General features: G+C 41.3%; 1 protein-coding gene across 1 annotated transcript in view; it reads right to left on the bottom strand.

The window, feature by feature from the left end:
• Nucleotides 1–3,405: 3,405 nt before the first annotated feature.
• Nucleotides 3,406–11,210, bottom strand: part of LOC119427267 (glutamate receptor ionotropic, NMDA 3B) — a 102,630-nt gene continuing 94,825 nt past the window's right edge. The window contains exon 12 of the mRNA XM_037694848.1: nucleotides 3,406–4,372. Coding sequence (XP_037550776.1) covers nucleotides 3,406–4,372 — 967 coding nt within the window. The remainder of the gene's footprint in view (nucleotides 4,373–11,210) is intronic.

Raw genomic sequence — 11,210 nt, 5'->3', positions numbered from 1 at the left:
TCTAGAACCTGAACATAGTTCTCTGCATTAATGGTGCCTTTCCAGACATGCAAGCTGCCCATGCCACAAGCGTTCATGCAACCCCATACCATCAGTGATGCAGGCTTCTGAACGGAGCGTTGATAACAACTTGGGCTATCCTTGTCCTCTCTGGTCCGGATGACATGACGTCCCAGTGTTCGATAACGAACTTCAAATCGTGACTCATCTGACCACAGAACAGTCTTCCATTTTGCCACACTCCATTTTAAATGACCCCTGGCCCAGTGCAAACGTCTGAGTTTGTGGAGCTAGCTTAGAAATGGCTTCCTGTTTTTAGTTTTATACATTTGTCTTGGAATCTAGCTGTTTTTTTGTTTTTGTTACCTTTTTCCTTTTAGCCATCCTATTTGTTAAAAAAAAAAAAAAAAAAACTGTAGTATGAGTTTTTAAAACTGCTTATTGTTGTTGCTGTTGTCCATTGTTGTCATCTTTCTTTGTTGAAATCAGGTCTCTCTTGTAAATGAGTCCTCGAGGCTCAATGGGATTTACCTGTATAAATAAAGGTTGATTGATTCCTCTTTGCACTGTAGAGTTTCAGCTGGCAATGGCGGATGGCACGGTCGATTGTGTTCACTGACAATGCTTTCTGGAAGTATTCCTGAGTCCATTATGTTATTTCCTTGACAGTGGCATTCCTGTTTGAGGTGCAGTGACGTTTAAGGGCCCGGAGATCACGAGCATCCATTAAAGTTTTACAGCCTTGACCCTTATGCACAGCGATTGTTCCAGATTCTCTGAATCTTTTGATGATGTTATGCACGGTTGATGATGATAACTTAAAAGTCTTTGCTATTTTACGCTGAGTAACTCCATTCTGGTATTGCTGCAATATCTTTCTGCATAACAATGGTGGAATTGGTGATCCTCTTACCATCTTGGCTTCTGAGAGACACCGACATTCTGAGAAGCTCTTTTTATACCCAATCATGTTGTCAATTGACCTAATTAGTGTTACTTGGTCTTCCAGCTGTTCGTTATATGCTCATTTTCCTTTTTTCAGCCACTTATTGCTTCTTGTCCCAACTTTTTTGGGATTTGTTGACACTGTGAAATTTTGAAGCAACGTATTTTTCCTTTAAAATGTTACATTTACTCAGATTACACTTTTGATCTGTCATCTATGTTATATTACAAATAAAATATTGACATTTGCCATCTCCACATCATTGCATTCAGTTTTTATTCACAATTTTGTTAGTGTCCCAACTTTTTTGGAATCCGGTTTGTAGTTATTTTTAAAAACAATCATCTATAACTAATTTACTTTTTGGAGCCCGTCCAGTTTGAGAAGGCTGCCACAGTTAATCAACATTGAGCAACACAAAATTGGCTAGAACTCATTTAATCTTATAATTATTGAACTACAATTTTATGTGGTAACAACTGAGTCATTCACAACACATACTCTGAGCGTGACATTTTGTGATACTGCATGAGCTCTCCCATGATGTTATTTTTAAAATTTATTAAAACGACTACAATGCCCTCTGTGATGGACTTGTGACCTGTCCAGGGCATACCCTGCCTCTTGCCTAAATGGTTATAACTCAATAAATCTTATAAATATTAAACAAAAAATTTGCTTAAGATAAGCTCCACCTCACACCCAGAGAGGAAAAAGTGGGTAAAAAAAATAAATGGATGGCTTGATGGTTGGATGGTTACAATTCCACAACTCATTGGAATATCTTATTAGCTTTATTCCAAAATCTGTTAATGAAGCTTCTATTAGTCTATATGCTGATGATACAATTTATGTAACATCAGCTCCATTCCAGGTCAAGTCATTAAGCCTTTTACACATAGCTTCTATACAATACAGCAGGCCATTCTTGAGTTTAATTTGTTTATAAATGCCAAGAAAACCAAAGATATGTGATTTGGTCATGGAGGCAGTGCTCTGTTGACTTCACCACATTAAATGGTTATCTTGTTGAACAAATGGAAGTTTTTAAATGTATGGAAATTTGGTTTGATGGTGTTCTATCATTTTTCACATCATCCTAATGTATTGCAATCAAAGGTCAAAGTGAGATGGTTATCCATCCATCCATTCATCCATCCATCCATCCATCCATCCATCATCTTTACCTGCTTCTTCCTTTTCAGGTCGCTGGGGTTCACTGGTGCCCATGTCCAGCAATCAATGTCCAAAAGGCGGGGTACACACTGGACAGGTCTTCAGTACATACAGGGACACCTGGACAAGTCTCCTGTCCATCATAGGGACACAGAGACAAATGAGACAACCATTCTCTCTTTCACTCTCACATTGGAACAATTTGGAGTCACCAGTCAATCCAACATGCATGTTTTTGGTCTGTGGGAGGAAACCGGAGTACCCGGAGAAAACCCACGCAGCACGGAGAGAACATGCAAACACCACTCAGAAAGGTCCTGGGGAAGGATTTGATCTGGTGACCTTCTCCCTGAGAGGCAACAAATATTACTAACTGAGCCACCCTGCTGTCCGAGACAGTTATCTTTACAGAAATTGTTCTTCCTTTCCACTGGCAGAAAAATGAAGAAAAAAACATCCTTCCCTTGTTTGATTATGGAGACATAATTTAGACATGGATATAAGGGAAATCTTCATAAGTTGCACACAATGTGATTCAATTTGTCACAAATGTTCCTTATACAATCCATAACAGTCAGCTGTATTCACAGGTTAAATGGTCGCCTTTACATACCTGTTGTAAAATTCACTGGTTCTTACTTGTTTATAAAACCTCATTGGGATACTTACCTCCCTACTTAAGTCAGATACTGTATCCAGTAGTTGCTACAAAGTTATACACCAAGAAGATCCCGAAGACCAAGTCTTGTTTTGGCTCAATGTCTTCTGTGTATGCTGCCTCAAAGAATTGGAATCTGTTGCAGAAGATGTTGGGACACGTGTTTGTTTCTGTCTCTGCCTTTAAAAGTTGCTTGAAAACCTTCCTTAAAAACCATTGTAAATTTTTATCGCTTAGTGATATTTTGTTTTTCTGAAGATTTAATTTGCTTTAATTTTGTATTACTGTTTGTTTTTAATACTTCTTTCACTTCCATGTTATTATTTATGTCTTTGTTTTGTATTGTCTTCCCCCCACCCCATATGACATTCCTGCACCTATATAAGGACCCCATGACTGAATGATTCTATAAACCAGAGGTTCCTAACCCTGATCCTTGTGACCCAATGTCCTACACGTTAATATGCAGGAACAGGCTTCTGCCAAACTTGATGACATTATGAGTAGTAGCTACTTCCATTATCTGAATCAGATGTTTTAAAGGAGGGAAACAGCTAAAATATGCAGGACAGTGACCAACAAAAAACAGGGTTGGGGACGTCTGCTTTAAGGATCAGGTAACTGATTAGGTCTCACTGCTTACAAGTGACCGATTGGCTTTTGTCCTGTCCAAAGTTTTCAGAGTGAGTAATAGGCTAGGCTTCTGTCTGTCCAAGCTGGAAGTGTTTCTTGTTTGGACCATGATGTTTCCTGCACTTTGCTGGTTGACTTGACTTTGCTGCAACCTAGCAGAAGTGCATGATTCGACAATCCTTGTCAAAGTAACAAGAGGTTGTGATTGACTGACTCTTCCTCTGTCTAAACTGTTCACTGTGTTCAGCTGACTGCTTCTTCCCCTCCTGACAGTCCCAGGGCTCCTTGATGGCTTCACCCCCCCAGTCTGCAGATTATTTAGGATTTTCAGCTGGCTTATGTCTCTTTCAGGGAGTTTGGACTGAGTGGAACTACTTCTGTCTTTGTTAATAGTCTGTATTCTCTGTTTGTCTTGATCTCTCTCCATGCTGGTGTTCCTGCTTATCAGCACGTTCCTTTCTCTCTCCAGGCTGCTCTGGATCTCAGCTCTCCTGGCCAGAGCATCCCTTAGCTGGTTGCGGAACATTTCAATTTTTACCTGCAGCTCTTGGAGCTCCCCCTCCCACTGTTTGGTTTGAGCAGCCCTGTTCCCCAGGGGAGAGAGCACCAAACCTGTGGACACTAGGGTCAAGACAGGGCCCCCATTGGCATGTAGGTTGACCTGAGGTGGAGTGGCAAAACCCTCCAGGTTGCTTAACCCTAACCCTCTGAGGCCAAGCCCTGGGCGGCCAACCATGCCGGGCCGGCCGCGCACCGATGCAGTATGTGTGTGCAGGCGGTAACAGTGAAGTGTTTCCAGGTCAAAGTGGACACGTTTCTCCTTATGGTCATGGGATGGCGAAGAGTTGTCAGTGTCTCCAGCTGTGGTGGAGGCAGGGAAGGATGTAGGAGGAGATGGTGGAGGAGGCTGAGGCTGTTTCCTGTGCAGGGTGCAGTTCTCTGAAATACACGAGGAGGGGCTAAAGAAAGATCACAGGATGAAACATGTATTTAGTGAGAATCAATGCAACATAAGGATGACACTCTTTACATATAAGCAGGATAATAACTTAAAAATGAAGCTGTTTTTTTCTTAGGCAGGAAAGACTTAAATAATAAATGTAGCCCTGTGGTAAATATGGGTTACTATAATATAGGCAGTGGTACTTTAAGAGTTAATTTAAATCCCACATAAGTCAGCCACACAAATAGATTAAAAGTAAATGTGTATTTGCTTTTGCATAAAGATAGTGGCAATTATGGATTTCAGTTTATTACTCGAAATACTAAAAAAGTGACTTTACTTTAACTGTACTATTTAAAAAATAAAGTGTCAAGTATGTTTTCGTTAGTAAATATTAAATATATTTGGTTTTGATATAAATCAGATATAAGTTTGATTAGTTGTGCATCTTTTGTTAATTTGATTGGTCATTTGATACAGTCAGATTTGTTAGCCAATTATGATTGGCCGAAAATATGGACATGGGCAGGTGCTTGTGACCTGTGGAGGTGTGGGTGTGAGAAGTGAGGAGGCGCGGACAGAGAAAAAAGTTCTATGAGACCTGGAGCCGACTCACGCTGGGACTGCAGGAACAGGACTGACTTTTGAGAATAAGAGGTCCACAGAGCAGGAAGCACTATGCTCATGTTAAGCCCATAGGAGCAAAGAGGACCCAAAGCAGGAGTGGAGCAGCTGAGATGCAGGGGGCGAGAGACACGAGGGAGAGAGATATCAACGAGAAGCTGCAGTGTGCACATCTTTCTTTTAAGCTCCATGTGGAAAACTTGGTACAGAAACTGAAAGTTAAACTGGGTTTCTTTTTCAGAAACAGATCCTGTCTAACCCTGAATGCTAGAAAATGCCTTGTATCTGTGACTTTCCTTCCCTCAATTGATTACGGTGACATTATTTACATGAACGCTCCTACAAGAACCCTGCAGATGTTGGATGCTGTCTATCATGGTGCACTAAGATTCATAACTGGCTGTGATTATCGTACCCACCACTGCACCCTGTATTCATTGGTTAACTGGACATCATTAACTTCACGCAGACTCTCTCACTGGTACATTTTCATCTTTAAATCACTTCTTGGTCTGCTGCCTTCATACATCTCCTCCTACATGTCTCTGCGTGAGTGCAGCTACGGAGTGCGCTCTCAGGACATTATTACCTGCAGTGTTCCCTCAGTGAGGACTGAACTAGGCAAAAGGGCCTTCTCCTACTCCGCTCCTGTTTCCTGGAATATCTTACAAAAGTATTTGAAGCTCTCGACCTTTGACCTCTCTAAGTGTCTTTAAGAATCTGTTGGACTCCTGGCAGGGACCAATGCAGACATGTTCCTGTTTTTAGTTTTATACATTTGTCTCGGAATCTAGCAGTTTTTTTGGTTTTGTTACCTTTTTCCTTTTAGCCATCCTATTTGTTAAAAAAAACAAACAAAAAAAACTGTAGTATGAGTTTTTATAACTGTTTATTGTTGTTGCTGTTGTCCATTGTTGTCATCTTTCTTTGTTGAAATCAGGTCTCTCTTGTAAATGAGTCCTCGAGGCTCAATGGGATTTACCTGTATAAATAAAGGTGTGCTAAAGTTAAGCTAACCAGCAGGTGTCAATGCAATCAAATGCTTGTGTGCTCCGAAGATATCAGTGCTCTCAATGTTCTGCTAAACAGGCCTGCACCAGTGTTTTACCACGTTTTGCTCAAGATTTTCATGAGTACTCAAAGGGACAGTGTGAATGTGAATAAATGAAGGCCCTATTGTTTGTCAAGTTTAATTAAGACATTCTTATTATTGATTTTGGGGCTATTTCTCTTATTTTGTAAAGAAGCCTCAACGCTAAAGGGAAACTTTATTTTGGCCTTTTGCTAAAGGAAAAAAAAAGGACTACTTTTATTTTGCGGATATTTTGAGTTTATTGCTCAAAAGTTTTTTCTTATTTGGATGTTCATATTTTGGTTACAAATAATTTAATCTTTTTTAAGTTTAATAAAACTAAGCCTAATCATTTTGCCTAAATTTGAAAACTTCTCTGGGTCTCATTCTTTGAAAACAAATATATTATATGCAAAGCATTTGTAATTATTCCCCTTTCAGGTACACCTTTGTGGTATCTACCTTATTTATTGAACCGAAGCATCCCTTCATTCTGGTTTTTAACTCCAACAGAGTGGTTAAATGGTGCTACATAAATAATATAAATGTTATACGTTTTATATCAAAATAAATAATGTTTACAGCAAAAGTTCCATATCGATTCAGATTTACCCAATGGCAAAAATTTGGATTGTGTCACACAACATCTTGTATGGTTTTTAATTTTCAAATTTGCAGCCAGTGCAGCCAGGGGGCGGGCAGAGGGATTCCAGTTTGGTGGGCTCAGGATTCTGTCTCTGCTCTTTGCAGATGATGTGATCCTTTTGGCGTCCTCATGCCATGATCTTCAGCTCTCACTGGAGCGGTTTGCAGTTCGTGAAGTGGCTGGGATGAGAATCAGCACCTCCAAATCTGAAGCCATGATCCTCACCAGATAAGGGTGATTTGCTCACTTCAGGTCAAGGGTGAGGCTCTGCCTCAAGTGGAGGAGTTCAATTATATTGGGATTTTGTTCACGAATGAGGGAAGAATGGAGCATGAGATAGACAGACAGATTGGTGCAGCATCTGCAGTATCGTGGACTCTGTCAGTCCGTTGTGGTGAAGAGGGAGCTGAGCAGTAAGGCAAAGCTCTGTGTTTACTGATCAGTCTATGTTCCTACCCTCACCTATGGTCACAAGCTCTGAGTAGTGACGGAAAGAATGATTGTGAATGCAGGTGGTTGAAATGAGTTTCCTCCGCAGGGTAGCTGGACTCTCCCTTAGAGATAAGGTAAAAAGATCAGTTATCCAGGAGAGACTCGGAGTACAACCGCTGCTCCTCCTCAACGAGAGGAGCCAGTTGAGGTGGTTCAGGCATCTGGTAAGGATACCCCCATGGCACCTCCCTATGGAGGTGCTACGAGCATGTCTGACTAAGAGGAGACCCTGGGGAAGACCCAGGGCACGCTGCAGAAACTACGTCTCTCGGTTAGTCTGGGAATGCCTTGGAGTCCTGCCAGAAGAGCTAGAAGAGGTGGCTATGAAAATTAATTTCTGGGCCTCCCTGTTGCTGCTGCCCCCGCAACCCGACTTTGGAACAAGAAGATAATGGATGGATGGATTTTCAAATTTTGCTGTCCTGTTTTTTTAAATAACTTAATTATTTTATTGTAACATAGTAAAGATAATTTATGAAATATGTGATGCTGAAGTGCTTTTTGATAGCAAAATTAAAATAATGTTGGTGCTGTGTAAACAAAAATAATTTACCAGAGCAATGAAAAACTTTACCAGTTTACTAATAAACGGATTTATTTAAAATAAGTATTTCATGACAGAAAATGTGTTAGTTTGCTTTCGTGCTGAAAGAATAACTGAAATGATGAGACTCATTATTGTACAACTCATGTTCCAACAAAGTTGGGAATTTGTGTAAAACTGTAATGTACTTAAATGTTATGGTTATGTATAACAGGGCTTAAAGGATGTTGTAATTAAATCTTTACTTAAGAAACCCAAGGCCTCATGTACGATTGGTGTGTACGCACAGAAAGGTTGAATATGCCACGTTCCACACACGTCAGGATGTATAAAAACTAATGCTGTGTAAAAGTGTGCAATAATATCAGCAAACTTTTTATTTTCCATGAAAATGTGCTTACTGCCATGCAAACTTTCCCAGTTAAAATCAAACCAGACAGTACTCAAACTCTGCAAAATAAATTGAATTATTACTTCTTTCAGTTTTCATTCTACCTTTATTTATACAGATTAATCCCAGTGAGCCTCGAAACCAGCCACTAGGGAGCACAAGCCAGTGTATCTCTTGTGATGGTCCCAAGCCCAGGTAAATGGTGAGGGTTGTGTCAGGAATGGCATTTGATGTAAAACACTTTTGTCAAAACCATAATGCGAGTTCATCAAAGCGAAACCACACCGGTCAAGGCCCAGGTTAAAAACAACCGCCACCGGTGCTGTTGACAAACAGGGTGCTGGCTAAAATTGTGCTACTGTTAGTCGAAGACCACGAGGAAGGAAACGTGTCAGGAGACAGAGAGAGAAGAGGAAAGTGAAGCATGTAGGACTGAGGGTTGCAACTCTAAATGTGGGGACAATGACAGGCAAAGGTAGAGAGCTGGCCGACATGATGCGGTAGCCTGTCGAATGTTGATGGGCAGATTGTTCCAGAGTTTGGGGCCCATGACTGAAAACGCCCAATCTCCTCTGAGCTTCAGCCTGGTTTTTGGTACGGCCAAAAGCAGCTGGTCTGATGATCTCAAGGCCCAAGAAGGAGTATAAGGATGAAGGAGGTCAGAGAGGTATGAGGGTGCAAGGCCATTAACAAACTTAACTGTCAGCAGAAGAATCTTAAAATAAACTCTGATATGCACAGGAAGCCAGTGAAGGGAGGACAGAACTGGAGTAATGTGCTCAAACCTGCGAGTTCCTGTTAGTAGCCGAGCTGCAGCATTTTGGACAAGCTGGAGACGTGAGAGAGAGACCTGACTGACCCCAACATAAAGCGAGTTACAGTAGTCCAGCCAGGTTGTAATAAATGCATGGACTAATTTTTCAAGGTTGGATCTAGACAGCACAGACTTGAGCTTAGCTATCTGCCTTAACTGAAAGAAGTTTTTTTGAAGAACGGAATTTATCTGTTTATTCAACTTAAAGTTAGAGTCTAAAACTATGCCGAGATCGGTAACAGACTGTTTTAGATATGGCTGAAGGGAGTCCAGGTTTGCAGGATAAGTGACAGTGGCAGAGCTAGGGTTAAACACAATGACCTCAGTCTTCTGATCATTAAAACGCAAGAAGTTCGCAGCCATCCAAGTCTTGATGTCATCAAGACATTTTAACAAAGGGCGAATGGAGGAGGAACTGTTGGGTGTTAACAGCAGACAAATCTGAGAGTCATCAGCATAACAAAGAAAGGAAAGATCATGTTTCCTCAGGATAGACCCTAAGGGGAGGAGATACAATGAAAACAGAAGGGGTCCATGAATGGAGCATTGCGGGACCCCGCAGGAAAGAGGCACTGAAGTAGATGGAGTGTTAGCAAAATTAACACAGAAACTCCTGTCGTTCAGGTATGAACGGAAGCATTCTAACGCTGCACCAGTAATCCCAACCCAGTGTTCTAGCCGGGATAAAAGGATACTGTGGTCCACAGTATCAAATGCAGTGGTAAGGTCAAGGAGTACCACGACTACAGAATGACCAGAGTCATTTGCCAGAAGAATGCCGTTGCAGACCCTAACTAAGGCTGTTTCGGTGCTGTGTAGTTTCTTACAGACAGACTGAAAGGTCTCAAGAATAGAATTTCCATTCCAGAACTTGTTTAATTGAGTTAAAACTATTTTCTCCAGGATCTTAGAAAGGGAAGTTTGGAGATAGGTCTGAAGTTTGAGCAGGTTGAAGGATCAAGTCTGGGTTTTTTTTTTTATTAAAGGAGTTACCACTGCATGTTTAAAAGCATCAGGAACCACACCTGTAGTCATACTGTGGTTTATAATGTCAAGAACAGAGGGTCCAATGGAGGGTAGGTCTTGTTTAAAAAATGATCCAGGGATGGGGTTAGCAGGGGAACCTGAGGGTTTCATATGACCAATGACGTCATTTAGAAATGAGAGGGAAATGGGTTCAAACTGTCGTAATTGAAGGTTTTTAAAGGCAGAACCCAAGGATGCAGGCAGGACTCGGGAGACTTGGTGGTTAAATAAGAAAGCACTTTTAATAATACAAAAACAAACGGCTGTCGAGGCAGCAAAAACTTACATTACTGAGACACGTACAGAATCACAAGGAGGCACTCAGGAAACAACAAGGACTCAGTAGGATTACCAGAAGAATACATGACGATGCCCAGATGAGGAATAACACCAAGACACAGACTTATATACAAACACTGACGAGGACTAAACACAAAACACCTGTCAGGCTCACAGGTGTGGGAAAAGGGAAATCACACGAGAGGAAACAGGACAGAGACACACCACTAGGGGCAATATCACCACACAAACTGGTTAAAGACTGATGTGGAGGGGACAAAGACAGAGGGGTCAGCTGTGGTGTGAGGAATCAGTGACCTGATCGACGCAACCTTTTTAACAAAGAAACTGGAAAAGTCCTCACACATAACTGCAGAGACCTCCCTGTTGGCAGACTGAGGCACAGTTAAAATGGAGTTAATGGTGTTGAAAAGAACGCTGGGATTGTGGCTGTTTGAGGCGATGATTTGGGAGAAATTTGTTTTTTTCTGATTTAACGGTGGCCTGTTGCTCTTTGTAACATGATTTTAGCATGATAAAAGAAACGTGAAGTTTATCCTTCTTCCATTTACGTTTGGCTTTCCTGCATTGACGTTTGGCTGCTCGAGTGATCTCATTCATCCAAGGGTGTAGAGTGCACTTTGGATGCCTAATTTTTAATGGGTCAACTAGGTCTAGCACCTTAGCACAGGTCTTGATGTACAGTGAATAGCTCATGGGTGTTGACGGAAGAGAAGATGGAGTTTTTAGTAAAAGCAGAGGAAAAGAGCGCAGCAGTGGAAGGGTTAAATTAAATTAAAGGGTTAAATTAAATTATCACAGAGTGGGCTCTGTATTTTCCAGTCAACATTGAAATCTCCAGTGACGAGGATTTCATTGAATTGTAAAGTTGTTAGGAAGTCTGACAGAAAGGACAGAGCCTCGGGGGGGGGGGGGGGGCTGGGTGTGGGGGCGAGGCTATAACAG

The sequence above is a fragment of the Nematolebias whitei genome, chromosome 21 (assembly GCF_014905685.2).
Source record: "Nematolebias whitei isolate Nwh7 chromosome 21, NemWhi1, whole genome shotgun sequence".
Taxonomy (NCBI): domain Eukaryota; kingdom Metazoa; phylum Chordata; class Actinopteri; order Cyprinodontiformes; family Rivulidae; genus Nematolebias; species Nematolebias whitei.
The sequence above is the reverse complement of the archived record's forward strand: the minus strand, read 5'-3'. Positions and strand labels throughout refer to the sequence as shown.